At 39.1% G+C, this 16,931-nt stretch overlaps 1 protein-coding gene across 5 annotated transcripts; it reads left to right on the top strand.

Annotated features, from left to right (window-relative positions):
- Positions 1-1,816: 1,816 nt before the first annotated feature.
- srrt (serrate RNA effector molecule homolog (Arabidopsis)) lies at positions 1,817-15,558 on the top strand. 5 transcript variants are annotated; one of them, XM_041801234.1, is made up of 20 exons: positions 1,817-1,896; positions 2,430-2,548; positions 3,499-3,627; positions 3,709-3,852; positions 3,992-4,180; positions 5,683-5,852; positions 6,647-6,831; positions 6,904-7,014; positions 7,090-7,246; positions 7,356-7,504; positions 7,589-7,650; positions 9,073-9,151; positions 9,512-9,703; positions 12,186-12,356; positions 13,799-13,952; positions 14,340-14,533; positions 14,667-14,817; positions 14,908-15,000; positions 15,100-15,202; positions 15,339-15,558. In XM_041801234.1, the coding sequence occupies exons 2-20, from the start codon at positions 2,430-2,432 to the stop codon at positions 15,412-15,414; spliced, it is 2,628 nt and encodes an 875-aa protein (XP_041657168.1). In that variant the 5' UTR covers positions 1,817-1,896; the 3' UTR covers positions 15,415-15,558. The 5 variants fall into 5 exon arrangements, with proteins under 5 accessions (XP_041657168.1, XP_041657165.1, XP_041657169.1 ...); XM_041801231.1 differs by having other exon boundaries at positions 7,090-7,252; XM_041801235.1 differs by having other exon boundaries at positions 7,090-7,252; positions 15,100-15,213.
- The last annotated feature ends 1,373 nt before the right edge of the window (positions 15,559-16,931 follow it).

Here is a 16,931-nt window from a genome sequence, read left to right as displayed (position 1 = left end):
TCTTGATGTGTCTTTTATATAAATGTTATCACATGTATGAGCTTAAGGTACATTTACATTTATAGGACGTATGGTGATGTGTCACATGATGTTTAATTATTATCTAGATCAGGTTTTGTGTAGATTCTTTGACTGTTTGTATTCTGCTGATTTTGTTTGGTTGCTTGTAAAAGTACTATAGAAATAAAGGTATTATTATTTTCATTATGAGTTACAGTGCTGTAAAAAGTATTTGCCTCCTTCCTACTTTCCTTTTTTTTTGCATATTTGTCCCACTTAAATATTCAGATCACCATACAAATATTAGTATTAGACAAAGATAACCAAACTGAATTTTTAAAAAATCCCATTTTTAAGAGACGATTTTATCTTTTAAGGGAAAGAGCCATCTAACCTACCTGGCCCTTGTGTAATCATGACTTAACTGTGATTTGGAAAGCTGAGTTTCATTTCTTTAGCCACACACAGACCTGATTACTGCTGGACCTGCTGAATCAAGAAATTCTTTAAATAGAACCTGTCTGTCAAAGTGAAGTGGCTAAAGGATCTCAAAAAGCAACACATCATGCCAAGACCTAAAGAAATTCAAGAACTGATGAAAAATAAGGTCATTGACATCCATCAGCCTGGAAACAGTTACAAAGCCATTTCTAAAGTTTTGGGACTCCAGGGAACCACGGTGAGAGCCATTATCCACAAATAGAGAAAACTTGTAACAGTGGTAAAAACTTCCCAGTAGTGGCTGACCTACCAAAATTACTCAAACAGTGCATAGACAGCTCATCCAGGAGGTCACAAAAAAACCCCCAGAACATCTAAAGACCTGCAGGCCTCACTTGACTCAGTTACGGTCAGAGTTCACGATTCAAAGATACTGGGCAAAAATGGCTTCCATGGATGAGTTCCGAGGCCAAAACCACCCAGCATTTCATAGAAAGAACATCATACCAAGAGTCAAACACGGTGGTAATGTTGTGATGGTCTGGGGCTGCTTTGTTGCTTCAGGACCTGGACCACTTACTGTAACTGATGGAACAATGAATTCTGCTCTCTACCAGAAAATCTGGAGAAAGTCCAGCCTTCAGTTTGTGACCTCAAGTTTAAGTGCACTTGGAGCAATGATCCGAAACACACCAGCAAGTCCAGCTCCGAATGGCTTGGGAAAATACAACGTCATTTTGGAGTGGCTAAGTCAAAGTCTGGACTGAAATCTGATTGAGATGCCGTGGCATGACCTTAAACAGGATGTTCATGCTCGGAAACCCTCCAGTGTGGCTGAATTAAAACAATTCTGCAAGAAGAGTGCGGCAAAATTCCCCAGCAGCGATATGAAGGATTCATTGCCAGTTAATCACAAACTCTTGCTAAGGGTGGCACAACCAGTTACGAGGTTAAGGGGGTAATCACTTCACAGTGGGCCAGGTAGCTTTTTTCCCTTAGTAAATGACAGCATTATTTAAAAAAGGCATTTTGTATTTAATAGGATTATCTTTGTCTTGTGTTGAAATCTTTAAGTGTGACACATATGCATGAAAAGAAATCAGGAAGTTAAAATACTTTTCAAGCACTGTAGCTCAGATTCTACTTAATGTTTAAGCTTGACATCCCTTGTTAAGAATAATAAATACCAAGGATTAGCAGCCTGTATGTGTTAAGACATATCGATGTTGGAAAGAACTAATACTAACAAAATAATCTGGTATTTATGGGTCTCATTTGAGGAAAATCTGCTCCCCATAACGAGTCTGAAAGCCTTGTTACGGGGGAAAAGTACCACTTCTTACCACATGGAGGCGTCAACGTACGGTTTCGTTGTTTCCTTCCGGAAATAGCATCAAGAAGAAGAAAGCGAGAAACGGTGAGGAGAACACAAAGCCCAACCTAAAAAACATAGAGGTACAAATGTACGAGTTTTGAGTGTACTGTATCAAAATTTGATCACAAAGTTGTTTTGGTTAAATAAGATAACGGTCGTGTCCCGAATTAAAAACAAGTAAGCCCCTCACAAGAAGGGCAGGAGTTTGTTATTTGTTGTTAGCTAACGTAGCATGTTGGCTAACTAAGCTAGGTGGCTCCTTTGCTAACACAGGCTAACATATATCTCAAAAACAACCTGACTCATGTGTTCCCTTCGAGAAGATATTTAGTTTGGTTTATATGTGTATGTTAAAATATGTAACAATTTTAAATATACATCAGTGAGTTTGTTTGACGTAATACTCTCATCATGTCCAAATTTGGGGCTTGACTTAGGTAACTACTGCTAATTTGACGCTCTTATTTCCGCTATCTTAACATGTAGTCGGTAAATCTAGTTTTTCTTTTTAAATGCTTGCCGTTTAATTGCCTGCAATGTGAAATTACTGCCAACAGCTCAGCTCTAAACCTCTCATCTTATCTTGATTTTTTCTCTCTTATTTTCCATGCAGATGGGAGACAGTGATGATGAGTATGATCGCAGGAGAAGAGACAAGTTTAGACGAGAGAGAAGTGACTACGACCGATCCAGAGAGAGAGAAGACAGACGAAGAGACGACTGGAATGACAGGTGAGGAAGAAGCCATTAAAAACACCTCTGAAAACTGCAGTCAAGACACATACCTAAAACAAAACCCATACTTGAATTTCAAGATTTCTTTCATGCTTTATCTCCTGAAAACTATTTTAGATATCAGTTATCTTCTCATTTTGGAAGACAAATGTCAATCAGTCAATCTAGTTTAGTCACGAAAGTGATAAAAATGATAATGCAATCAGTCATTATTAGTTATAAAAAAAAGCAGTTGTGAAATAGGACTCTTCAGAAGTTATAAGATGCTTGTAGGTAGGGGCCCAGACCATCTTATACAGTTTACTTAACATACATAATATACACAATTATAAACATAATTAAGCCAGCATTCCTAGTATTAACTTAAAACTAAGTGTAAATATCAAAAATGAATTGTGAAACTAAGGCAGTACACATGGATAATGGCACATAGAAAATAGATCTTTAAATAAATTGGAGTTTATTTTCCATATGTGAAGCTATTTAGAATTGATCAGAGACCCTCAGTCATAGGAGGATTAGGATTGGACATATTTCAGTAGCAGCTGTTGTCTCAGGCTGGCCACACACTAGATGATTTACAGATCTTTAACCAGTTTAAAACATGGAAGATCACAGACAGAGGACAATTTCAACTGTTTTTTTTTTTTTTAAATCTCATAATCCTCTGAGCACACACACACTAGACAAATCAGCTGGACCATTATACCTGTCAACAACCTCAGGGTTTCAAAACAGTGTGCCTTAGTTTTTTTTTTTTTTCTAGTTATGACTCTTTCTACCCTCAACAAAATACAAGTCTGACACCCCACCCCCCCACCCCCGTGAAGCTGCACTCCTAAGCCATCGTGGCTTTTTTTTTATCAACATGTATATTTTAATGTTGGAGAGATTTTGATCTGAATGTCTCTTATTCATTTTATGTTTATACTTTGGAATTATCCTAGGGAGTGGGACAGGGGTAGGGAACGTCGTAGCCGTGGAGAGTATCGGGATTATGACAGAGGTCGCAGAGAGAGATTCTCCCCACCCAGACATGACATGAGTCCTCAACAGAAACGCATGAGAAGAGACTGGTGAGATAAACATTAACTTAAATTCACAGTCAGTATTCCTTGTATCTGCTATTTCTTATGAATTCAATTGATCCCTGACAGGGATGACCATGGTGGAGACCCTTACCGTGGTGGGTACGACTTGGGTTACGGTGGTGGAGGGCCCAGTTATGGCCCACCACAGCACTGGGGCCACCCTGACATGCACCTCATGCAGCCTCATCATGGTATCCCCATACAAGCAAGGTGAGAGATGAAATCAGGACTGAGTGAGCTCAGTTTTTCAAATTTTAAATGTTTCATTTTTTATCTCAGAAACTATTGAACCAAACTAGAAAAAAATCCACAAAGCAAAAATATTTTCTGACTTCTCTGTCCCCAAAAGGCTGGGTAACATCCATGACATGGATTTAGGTCCTCCCCCTCCCATAATGAAGAGCTTTAAGGAGTTTCTGCTGTCATTGGATGATTCTGTGGATGAGACTGAAGCTGTCAAACGCTACAATGAGTACAAGATCGACTTCCGCCGTCAGCAGATGCAGGACTTCTTTTTGGCTCATAAAGATGAGGAGTGGTACGAACTTAGTTGCTTCTATCACAGACAATCTATTCATAAATATTTGTTCATTTTAATTTAGTTGCTCCATGGTCTTTAGTTTAACAATCATTTAATCTATTGATTGTCACCTTTAAATTTTTATAGTTTTCTCTTTTGGCTCTAGTAGTTTAGTTTTAATTTCACAGATATAAGGGCTTTTTTATTTTTCCAAATATCTAAACACATTCGGCCTGGTCCTATGGTGGGTGCCTCATGGAAATTAGATTACTGGTACTTATTTTGTTGTTGAAAAACTTAAAACCTTTTAAACAAACAAAGTGAACCGGGGCAGTGAGACCCACATACCAGGACCAGGTCCACGTTCATAGATTCTCATTACTTTTTGTTTCAATACTCCTATTTCATAGAAGAAAATCAACCCAAATGGAAAATATTTATGTTTTTGCTTGCTTTTCAGGGTCATAAGGTTACATAAAACCTTTTCCTGTCTGACAAAGTGACTTTAAAAAGACAGAACAGCATGTCATTCCTTCTAAATTGCAATGGAAATCTGCTGAAGTCTAAATTCTGTTCGTTTCCAGTAGTTTGGGTTGGTTTTCTTTGTCTTATTTGGCTCTTTAATCTCTTCAACATGCACAGTTGTATAATGCCTGTTAATGCTTATTACACTTATTTCACAGGTATCATGCAATGTTATTTTGCTTGACATAACCAGTTTTCCCTCCTTCATTCCCACTACAACAAGGAGAAAAAGTGGAACGCATCTGCGAAAATCGGTCTTAGACAGTAAGGGCATGCACTGCGCACAATGCAGTTGCTCTTAGACTCACAGTATCAGGGATTTTAGATAGATAGTCAAGCAAACATCCGCACGTGGAGATTTTTTTTCTTGTTTTACGCTTTTTCTGCACAATTTTCTTTTTTACATTCGGATCAAACCGAATCCCAAAACCGAATTTGTGTGTGTTCAGACATCATTGGGGTGAAGTGGAGCGCATTTTCACAGAAGAGACCCCCTCTCTGTATTTAAATGTTAATAAACTGGCAGAACAAAAGGTAACTGTAGTCCACTCAATGATCAACATTTTTAATGTGAAGTTTTCAGTATGTGAATGCTTAATTTTATAATCTCTCTGTTGTGTTTCTCTCTTTAATTTTTGGTGAGGTAATCTCTGACATTACAGTAATTAATCCCAAAGTTAAACATTGCATACACTGAAAGATCTAACACCAAGACTAAGCTGTACAAACACTGAAATCTCAACCCTAATCACTGCAGTTTGTACAGCAACTTTGTTTTGACATTTCCAAACTAACTCACACATCTAGATTTAATTAATTATTTGTAAAGATAAATTACAACATGAAAACATCATATTTCAAAGTGTTATTTTTGACACAACAATATTGACATAAATGTATAATATGTATTTATTTTCTAACTTTGACATCCCGTTCATCCCAACCCCCCATCATTCCCTCCCCACTTTTTTTTTGTGGACCCAAACTGGACACAGGTTCAGGTCCAAGTATCACCCAGATGAGGCCAGCAGACTGAAGGCAGAGGCTCAGAGCTCTCTGCACAACCGGCTCAATGTCTTCATGTTCCTGATGGAGAACAGCTGGTTTGATAACGTCTCCCTGGACATTGAACAGGCCCCGGCCATCATCAAGGTTCTGGACGCAGGTGAGGCTTTAAGGCTGAATTTTAAAAGGAGACAGAGAAAAAACAGAAATTAATCTTGAGGTTGTACAGTCGAATCCAGTCTCTGAAATGTGCAGAGAAAGCTAGTCATGTAATGGTTAATGCCCAGTGAAGTGTCCAATTATCGCAGATTTATGGACAGTGTGGAGGCCTGAACTGTGCAACGTGCAGCCAAGTATATTATATTGTTGTCATATTTTATATTATATTTATGTCAGTTAAGTGAAAGTAGATGCCGGCCGCAGGCTCCCTAGGGTGGCAACGCTGTACTCTCTGCTCAGATAATATGACTGCCTCAGGTTGCTATGGTTACTCCTATCATCTAACAGCTGCCGCACATGAATTCAGAACAGTTTCAAGATTTTTTGACGAAAACTATTTGGGATGTTCAATAGGTGTCCATATATCAGAAATAAATGGGCACCAGTGGAACTTCCAGAGCAATCAGAATCCAGTATTCACTAAGTCCATGGTGTTAAACCTGTTAATCACTAGAGATGCATGATATTTTTGGCATTTTATTGGTATTGGCAGATATGACAATTCTTGCAGATATTGACATACACATACACATCAGCTGTGTAAACCATTGTCAGCCTTAAATATTGGCAAAATGTGCAAGTGTACCATCATGTTTAGGTGGTTGCCTTGGAGACCACACACTTTTTCATCCCCCAATAGTAATGATGCTTAATCAGTGCTTGATATTACCTAAAAAGAAGGTACTTTAAGCAGGTAAATACTCCTTAACCTGAAACCAACACTCCATCTTTCAGCTGTGATAAAGATGGAAGGAGGCACAGATCACGATCTTCGCATCCTGGACCTGCCATCTGAAGAGGAGGAAGAGAGGGAGAAGTCCACTTCTGCTTTAGGAGGAGCTGAACCTCCAAAGAGAGAAGACCTCAAAACCTCGGAGAGTGACCGCAAACCTTCAGTAGAGAAAGACAAGAGCGAGAAGGTATGACCTTTCTCTTTTTCATGTTGCAGTAAAGGTTTCTCTGAGCTCTGTTAACAATGGTAAACTTCACAGGAGGAGAGCGACTCCGCCAGCACTGAGAGACCCGCTACAGCTGAAGGGGAGGATGTGAAGGAAGAGGCAGAGAAAGAGGCTGTCAAAGAGGAAATACCCGAACCCAAGAAAGTAAGAAGGCTTCTGTTGTTAAAATAATTTGCTAAATATAAAATAAAGCTCCAATTGTTGTGTTTTATTCAACAGCCAAGAAGAAAGAGGAAGCGCAGTGGGGACAGTGATGATGAAGCCAGCGCCTCTGAGAGTGACTCTGACTCTGATTCAGACTCAAATTCAAACTGCTCTGATAAACCTGTGAAGAAGGAAGAGGAGACGGAAGACAAGGAGGAAGAGGAAGAGGAAGGTGAAGGTACAGAATCAAATTAGAAATGTTTCAGGCAGTACATTGTCTATGATTACAGCATTCGTTGACTTTTTTCCTCCCACTTCCTGCCTCTTGTCTAACTGTGAAGAAGAGACACCGAAGGAGAATGCTGAAGAGGACAAAAAAGAAGAAAAGAAGCCGAAAGATGACTCTCCCAGACCGCGGCCTCTCCACAGGACCTGCTCCCTCTTCATGAGGAGCATTGCTCCCTCCATCTCCAAAGCAGAGATCATTGCCGTGAGTTGTACACCAGCTGCACAGCATAACGTCCCATGTTGATTGAATTTTGTCTTAACTGGATATTCCTGTTTCCTCTCTCAGCTCTGTCGGCGATACCCTGGCTTTCTGCGTGTCTGCTTGTCTGACCCCCATCCAGAGCGAAGGTCGGTTAAGAGAAGTTTTCAAAATTCTTAATTTGGAAATTAACAACAATTTGGGTATTGTAAACAGGGGACAACAGAGAATTCAGCGAACTAAATTCCTACTCAGCCAGCGCTTTAATCCCCTTGTTTTTTCTATCAGTTGTTTTAGTGTGTCCCCCTTCTCGGCTGGTTTCACAGCTTCTCAGTTAAAGACAGAAACAGCCTGAAGAGAGGGTATGCATGTGACATCACAACAGCATGAGTCTCTGATGTTCTGGCAGCTGAGTGGAGAAAGCTCAAACTGGTGACTGAAATCAGTGGAGCTCTAGCAGTAAACGGCAGTATTTCAGCTGAAAATTGCCATCTTTTTAATAACATTTTGATGATGTTGACTACAGTTATCCCCGGCCGATGAACTACTTTAACTGAAATGTTTAGAGGAGTAACGGTATGTTAAGAATGACTCAAGATGAAGCTGAGCTGTTACAGTAGACACCACAAGCATCCAGTTTGTGAAACTCCAGCATTTTCTCCTTCCTCCTACATTAAAGGAAAATAAAGACCTTAAATTTCAGCAGACTAACCCTACAGTAAAATGTTACCTAAATTGACAAGACATTTAATGATCTGTTTTATAGCTGTGGTCCTGTGATGTCTGATTATCACGGCTGTTTTTTTATAGAGACGTACCAAAACATAGTAAAGTTCACCAGTATTTATCACAGATGAAGTAAATTACTATGATTTCTTTTTGGTTAAGTCATTTCCATGAATGCTTCATGAACCTATGTGACACTTTCACAGTTTATACCCCATAATATGAAAGATGAGAGTTGTACTGTGCGAATTTGTCACATTAAAGAAGGAAAATTAGTTTTTAAATGGTGTTAAAAATGAACTAGGTTAGGAAAGACAGCCAAGGGTACATTGATCTGGTTTTGAAATACACGCAAAATTTTCACAAACAGATTTAACAACCACAGATCGATCTTCACACAGATTAGATGAAGTCAAAAGAAGTAAACAAATCCCTGAAATACAGAGAAACAACTGATCTAAAGCTTTGTAACCACAAAACTTTTCAAAGTTAATTCAGTTTCACATTGATGACTTTAAAACCGGGTCTATGTAAGCCTTAAGGCTCTGCTTAGTGTACTTGAAATCAGGTCCATTATAAATGTCAGAAGCCTCAGTCTGTGAGCACATATAAATGTCCACGCAGGACCATGTTTTTATGAAATGTTACGGATCTCTGTTGAGATCCCGTTCCCATGGATCAGCCTGCAGTGTTTCATACTGTTTTGCCACTTAGCCCAGCTGAGCAGTCACGTTGCATGCTCAAAGTGTCGCCAGTGCATACCCTCTACTACTGATGAGAAAAAATGAGATTCCTTTTGTTGACCAGCAGATGCTGTCAAATTTTACAATTTTGTGCTGTTGCAGATTTTTCAGACGTTGCTGGGTGACATTTGACCGCAGCGTCAACATCAAAGAGGTTTGCTGGAACCTTCAGAATATCCGAGTAAGTGTGCAGGTGTAATTTTTCACATTTCGGATTCTGAGTGATAAATAAATATACCATAAGTTGTTTTTCAAAGAGACACAATGCTGTATTTAAAGTGTACACTTAATGTTTACTTAAGCTGCAGTATTTCCCCCTTTAAATCTGATTTAATCATCCGAAAATCAGCTGTTGTTGTAATAAGGGGAGACAGAGCTGCACTGAAAGCCTATGTTTAAAAATAATGCTTCAAAGCTTATCTAAAAATGTTGGACACAGGGGAGCCTTGGACGGTTATTGCTCTTGCCTTTATTACTTGTATAATCTGCTTAATAACAGTTGAGGCCATTAAAAGTCTGTTTTACTCTCTTCCCTTCACAGCTGAGAGACTGTGAACTGGCACCGGGGGTGAACAGGGACCTGGCCCGGAGGGTGCGTAACGTTAATGGCATCACTCAGCACAAGCAGGTGCTCCGCAATGACATTAAGCTGGCCGCCAAACTCATTCATGCCCTCGACGAGAAAGGAGACCTATGGAGCATCAAGTTCCAGGAAGAGGGGCAGAGCACAGAGGTAATGTGCTGATCCCTTAATGTGAGGCATTTCAGCTTCAACGTTCCTTTAATAGTACCTTTAAAAGGTAGATTTGTTGTGCTGCCAGGAGATTTATCGTTCTTTAAATAAAGCAACACATCACAGCTACACAACTTCGAAATTAAGACCACATCCAGACAAAATACATCACAACAATAATCATTGTTTACAGTTTTTGAGTTGAAATAATCTCACACGGTTAAACTGCATCATCTCGTGCTAGCTTTGTTAAGTAGTGCTCTAACTGCAGGTACAAAAATGTCTCAGTTACGTTGTGTTCCTCCCTCAGGAGCAACAAACAGGCAGCCAGGGAGAAGAAGCTGACAGTTTAAAGGAAGAGAACAGTCAAGGAGAATTGAGCTCATCTTACGCTGCAGATGTAAAGAGTATAGATCTGACTGCTATAAGCTCACTGCCTATTTGGCAATATGATTTAGAGAAGTTTGTTTTTTAAACCCTTACACACTTTTCATGTTCTCAGTGTGGCTGGGGTCAGTTTTGACCCAGACCTTATTTTCTACTTTCTGTGTCTTTAAACAAGATGATTATTTGGACTTGTGAGCTAAATGTGGCTTAAGTGTTATGAGATATTTTGACAAGACACTTGCAGTTGCTAAAGTTGTTTTCATGCTGCGACAGCGCCATTATGAAGCTTCACTGTCATTCCACCTTCAGTCACTGTCAGAAATACACACAGACACAGCGCTGTTCTCCAAGCTGGCCGTTTACAGTGAAGCCAAAACATCCCAGCTTTAAACAGCCTTGCAGGACTGTATGTTCACTGTTTTTTGCCCATAGCACTGGTGCTACAGAGGTCGACAGTCTTGTAGCACCGAACAAAAACTTGCAGTACAACATATAAAATGTTTCTTACATCTCTAAAACCAATCAGTAATCGGATGATATTCTTGAAAAGTGAATGTGCTTTCAAAAGCAAAACTAAAACAGCCTAAATTACAGTCCTCCATTAATGTCTAATGAAGAAAACAGCCAGTCATTGTTAAGGATTTTAGGGCTCTGCAGAGAGGAGAGACGCTGATGGTTCATTTCCGCATCCAGACACAAAACGAGCTAACTGCAGGAAACTTGCATGTTTACAGGAGTGTTGGTGCTTAAAGATAATTAGAGCAATATGATTTGGAAATCAGACCTTGAGACAGATCAGACAGAGGAGCAAATGAGCTCCATTCAGGCTGCTACTTGCTGCTGTAATCCTTTTGTTTTTATTCATCAGTTTTTGGGGGAATTTTAGGCTGGACCAACAGACAGGTCAGCTGAAGTATGTTTCTTTGTTTATCCTAAAGCTGTGTTTCAAGGACTCGAATGTTAGGTCTGAACCACTTTAATATATTAGTCTTGATATCGGCTAAAATTAATTTGTAAATATCGACATACCAGATAAATATTATGCATCCCTAATCAACCCTAGAAATAGAGTGAAATACAAGTTTTAGGTTCTTACATGGGCATTTTTATGGATTTCTTGCAGGGCAATTCAAAAGGACTAAGGGCCACAGTTGCCCCATGGATCATAGTTTGGTCACCCTTTATATACTAAATGATACTCAAAGAAATAGGAAAATATTTCTAACATTATTAGACATTCATTTCACACTGTTAGTTTGGTTCATATTGTACTATCACACTGGGTTCTGGTGTTTATAGAGCTAATGTAAATGAGCAAATCCCTCTTCTCTCTCTAACACAGTGTAATGATAATTTCACAGCATTAGAGTCAAATGGTAAATAAACAAAAAATCCATTACCAAAATGTGTCTATACCCTAACAATACACATAAAGTTTATGCAGTGTTGGATGTATTGATCTACTCCTCTGTGCTCCTGTCACTCTCTCACCCTCATCTCTCTGTCATACTGATGTTTACAGTCATATCAGACCTGTATGCTAAATTCAGACACGTATTGGCTTGTTCACCACACAACAGCAGCTACAACATTAGTGAAGAGAAAATGCATCTGTGCGCCTGGCATGCACACACCTTCCACTTCTATGAGATGAGAAAACCTCATAGCACAAACCAATTTTCTTGTAGCATGTGCGACATATATATTTACCGCATTGTACAGCCCTGCCTTTGTGAATTGGGATTTAGATTTGAGTGTTTGCAGAATCTGATATGGATCAAGCTTCACCTGGAACAGCCTTACTGTACTTGTATGAAAGTATAACATTTAAAGAGATTCATTTTTATGTCTTCAGTCACTAAAGGAAACATCCCCAAGGCTTGAACAGTGGCATGTAGCGTGTTTCTACTGCTATTAAATGTCAAAACATTTCAAATTTGACAAAAACAGTATGTAAGGGGTTAAAAGACAGGTTACCAAACCAAGGAGGAACAGATAAAGAGAGGAAAGATTGAATAAAAGTTTTATTAAACTCAAACAGAATGTCTTTTTTATCTTGCTGGAATTTTCATTAATAAATTGTTTATTTCATTAGTTGCCGGCTCAGAACCCGATCCTGAAGAATATCACAGATTACCTGATCGAGGAGGTGAGCGCTGAGGAGGAGGAGCTGCTGGGCTCTGGGAGTGGGCTAGATCCTGAGGAGGGCGCCAAGGAGGGAAACCCTGCTGAGATCACTGTGGAGAGGGATGACAAGCTAGCGAAGGTTTGACTTTACCTTATTATTTTTTGATATGTATTTTATATGCTGTTCAGCTGGGATACTGCTATCTTTTTTTTTTTTTTACAAGAGAGACCTTGTCAAGACAGAAGCACAAATTTTCACATAAAGAACAAAAGAAAAAACTAGCAAAAAATTGAATTATATCAGGCTGAAAAATGATCATCATTCTGCTGTAAAAGATTTGAACACACATCAAATGCAGCAAAAACATTTAAAGCTGTTTTAAAGCACAGGAGTCAGTAGGGACCTGCATCCATAGCCAGCACTTTTAGCACTGGCAGTGCTCATTTTTAATAAAAACACCCTCAGTGTCAGCTGTTTGTTACCACTCTCACAGTGGCCTCAGCATTCTCATTTGAAACCAGCTCAACTTTTGGAACAGTGCTGCACTTGCCAGTGTTACTTTTCCCTCACTGAGTGAGGGGTGGGGCTTATATACCAGCTTTATTAACAAGCAATGGCAAAAGAGGAATTGAGGATCTGACTTGTTTTTTTTTTTAAGGGTAAAGTTTCCAGATCAGCTGCTGATGCCAGGACAGGATTCCTCTACATTGTTTTCAAGTTTTCCTGATGGTATTCCATGAAAAACTGAAAGTATTACTTGTGCAGAGCTATTTAAAAACATCAGTATGGATACTTGCGAGGAAAGCAGAAGTTAATTTCGGTAAACTAGAAACATAGACTCTGAGAAGAAGAAGAAGTCTGAAACTGAGGTTGTGAGCACCGTTGTACAGGGGTGAAGCAGATTACGGCCTGATTAAAAAAGATGTACCATCCACCTGCACAGATGTATGAATTTACATGGGGCACAATTCCCAATATAAACAATGCTTTCAGCTGCATCTTTAATGTCTCAACCCTGTGTTTGAAGTAGGGCAGGGAAATGAAACTAAATGTCCTACTGGAAATAGGTGCAATATTTTTTTTTTTACCTGAAATGTGCCTCCTAATACCAGTTAGTACCCTTTTTTGCTGCAGAGATGTTGTGCTCTCATGCAAATAATCAAGTTGGCAAACAACCCCACTGTCCTTGTTTTTGTGTGTTTGTCTTAATAAGACTGAGAAAGACATTTAATCATTGCTCCCTTCAATACAACACTTATACTGAATTTGCAAGAAGTTGAAATAATTGCAAAAAATTAGCCAGCCTTAGTTTAATCTATTGTTTTATAATACAGACTGATGTATGGCTTGTTTGTTGAGAAATACATTAGATGAGGAACTTAGAAAATAATCGCAGATTAAATTGCAACTGCTGTATTAGGGAAAAGGAATTATTTTCCTCAATCGTTCAGCCCTGGAGCAAGTTTGGTTATCCTAATTTGAGCCCCTGATGTACTTTGGATGATATTAATTGTCAAATTTAGTTGAAAATGTCATTGATAAAGAATTGACTTCAACTGATTGCCCTCTCCCTCCTCCAGGTTTTGGATCGTCTGCTTTTGTACCTGCGTATTGTTCATTCCATTGACTACTACAACACCTGTGAATACCCCAGTGAGGATGAAATGCCAAATCGCTGCGGCATGATCCACGTTCGTGGACCCATCCCCCCAAACCGTATTACTCATGGAGAAGGTCAGTGTCTTCCCCTTTTCTATGAGTGTATTGTGATAAGTGAAAACAAAAAGGGTTTTCTACATCAGGAGCTTTGTAGCAAAAATTGTCTCCCTGATGAGCTTTGAGAGCTGCAGGTAAGACTGTGTTTTGATTGTTTAGTATTAATTTTCTTTATATTACAGTCTTCTGTTGCAGTCTTTTGCCCTCCAGCTGTCAAAGCCTTTGCTGCACTTTCATAATGAGTCATAAACACTCAAACAACATGCAAAATGTTGTCGAATGCAAATATCGAGGTTATTAAAAACAACACGTTTTTATCGTGGAATATAAATGCTTTGCTGCATGTTAAATTTTTGGCTCAAAATCGCTCTGTTTTCACATTTGACTTCTCTGCTGCCGGAACAGTGCAACAGTGGCAGAAGATGGTGGAGGAGAAGCTGAGTCCTCTGTTCAGTTTAAAAGAAATCCTGTCAGAGGAAGAGGCAGGAAAGATGGGCCGCAAAGATCCTGAAGAAGAGGTGGAGAAGTTTGTGTCTGCCAATACTCAAGAACTGGGAAAGGACAAATGGCTGTGCCCACTGAGTGGCAAGAAATTTAAGGTGAACGCATGCAGAGTTATCGAGGACTGAAAGGCACATTTAACAGATTTTTCACTGACATTTTTGCTTCTTAGGTGGTGTTGTGATAAGTTGGTAGTTTTAATTGTTTTTGTAAATTTTAATCACTTTCAAGGGTCCAGAGTTTGTACGAAAGCACATCCTGAACAAACACGGAGACAAAATTGAGGAGGTGAAAAAGGAAGTGGCATTCTTCAACAATTTTCTGATGGATGCAAAGAGACCATCGCTGCCAGAGATCAAACTGCCTCCTCTTCCAGGCCCAGGTGAATGTCAACACTACTTTCTTATCGAATCAGGGCAGAATCTCAGACTAAATATAACTAGAAAGTGAATTTTATTCTTCTGTGTCGCAGGTTTGCTTTCTCCCAACATGCCGTTTCCTCCTCAAGGTCCTCAGGGCCCGATGGGCTTTGGGCAACCTCGTCCCCCACTGATGGGCTACGGAGGTATGTTTACTGACTGAGCTGGTTATTTCTCTATCAGGTAGTGAATATGTGCTTAGTTATCAGACCGTGAATAGATTTTGAGTTATCCTTTTCCAACAGGTGGCCCGCCTTACCCCCCTAACCAGTACGGAGGAGGAGGAAGAGGCAACTATGACAACTTCCGCGGACAAGGTGGCTACCTGGGGAAGCCACGCAACATCAGGTGAGAAAACAGTACGTCTGATTCTTACTTTCTCAATTTTTTGCTGCTTAATTATTTTAAACCTCTTTTATGATCATTTCCATCCTGTTTCCCTTTTTTTTTTTAAATTTTACCTGTTGCACCATAACCATCGAAGAATGTCCCGAGGCGACCCACGCAACATCATCGAATATCGAGACCTGGATGCACCAGACGACATGGACTTCTTTTGAAAGGTTCACTCAGTCCTCTCTCTTGACTAATGTTGTAATGTGATTGTTTTGTAGTGATGATTAGGTCATTTATTTTCTAAATATTGTGCAGCTTGAACAAACTGATGTAAACTGGTTCCTCAATAAAGTTGTGATCTAACTACATTCGGGGAGGCTTTAGTTGGTCATTTTTAAATGGAAAGATTGGCGATGCGAAAGCCTGTGAATGCTACAAGTCAGTACTGATTAGCACTTCATATAGAAACCACAGGCTTTAGTGTATGAATGCATGCAAGATGGTGAATGTGGCATGAGTTATAAAAGTGCTTTAAGAGGTCAAATGACTGGAAAAGAGGTATGCAAAGACAGCCCATGTCAATATTTACTTGTTTCTTGTCAAAAAGTACCAGTAAAGTTTGTGTGACCTGAGGTAGATCAGAGCAGCTGAATGCAGAAAAATGATGTGGTCAGATAAGCAAAGGACAAATCTGAAGGTTAGAATGAATCACAGCATCTGATAAAATCTGAAAATTTAAATCAAGATTATTTATGTAGCACTTTACATATGGCGCACTTAACCCAAAATGCTTTGTGGTAAACACAGAAAACAAAATCAAAGGAATATGAATACTTAATACCATTATTATTATTTTACCTTCTTCAAATTATTCTGAAAGTTAGTTTTATTTCCATCAGGAATGCTATCAATCTCTCAGCTGTAGTGTGCGGTCCCCTGAAGCTTCATGTTACATTGTTACCTTCTAACCTGCCGTAAACCACTCACAGACAGCGTTCTACTCCTCACATTCAGCAGTGCATAGTTTGCGGGGTGTTTTACTTTTGCCAACCTCATTTATGTTAAAAAAATCACTAAACTACACATCGCTTTATCTTTCCTAACCACTCAAATAACGATCATGCTGTGAAACTAAATCAAGTACAGTATTGGCATGTTTATGAGTGTATTACTGGTTTCATCATCAGTGCGTCCTGACCATAGAAGGAAACTTAAACTGAAGTGATGAAGAAATCAAGAATTCCGAAAGGGTTATTGGATAAGATTTCTAATTACAGAAGCAACAAGAACAATAAAACTTCAGGAGGGAAACCTGTGCAGGATTAGTAAGATTGAGGTTAAAGTTACTGAGTAAAAGTGAGGTGTAGATGAAGTATTTATATGTGGTATCGAATTCGTTTGATATATAGTATGTATTACATGAATGATAACTAATGTCAAATATAACCAACCTTTAATAATACTTAAGATCTTGAGCCATATTTAAACATAAGCTGCTCTGAGTAAAAGAGAGAGCACTGACACAATGACAGAGCTACTAAAAATATACACTTTATTAGTGCAGTTTAGACAGCGTGAAAGTCTAAACGGGCATTATCATTTTGCTTTAACGTTATTTTTACATAATTGCCTGTGCTACCTGTGTAAATAGAACAGCTAAAATTTGAACTTCCTTTTATATTAATAAAGTATGTATTGATCCATTCATTCATGAAGTTTAAAACTGTGATGACAACCCTAG

This window comes from Cheilinus undulatus, linkage group 12, assembly GCF_018320785.1.
Source record: "Cheilinus undulatus linkage group 12, ASM1832078v1, whole genome shotgun sequence".
NCBI classification, from domain to species: Eukaryota; Metazoa; Chordata; class Actinopteri; order Labriformes; family Labridae; genus Cheilinus; species Cheilinus undulatus.
The sequence above is the reverse complement of the archived record's forward strand: the minus strand, read 5'-3'. Positions and strand labels throughout refer to the sequence as shown.

What these genes read in the sequence shown, in the direction of transcription:
- srrt (XM_041801231.1), top strand. Translation starts at nt 2,430, where the DNA reads ATGGGAGACAGTGATGATGAGTATGATCGCAGGAGAAGAGACAAGTTT. An exon ending in AGAAAGACAAGAGCGAGAAG is followed by an intron (nt 6,832 to 6,903) that starts GTATGACCTTTC and finishes TAAACTTCACAG; the next exon opens with GAGGAGAGCGACTCCGCCAG. An exon ending in CCCACTGATGGGCTACGGAG is followed by an intron (nt 15,001 to 15,099) that starts GTATGTTTACTG and finishes CTTTTCCAACAG; the next exon opens with GTGGCCCGCCTTACCCCCCT.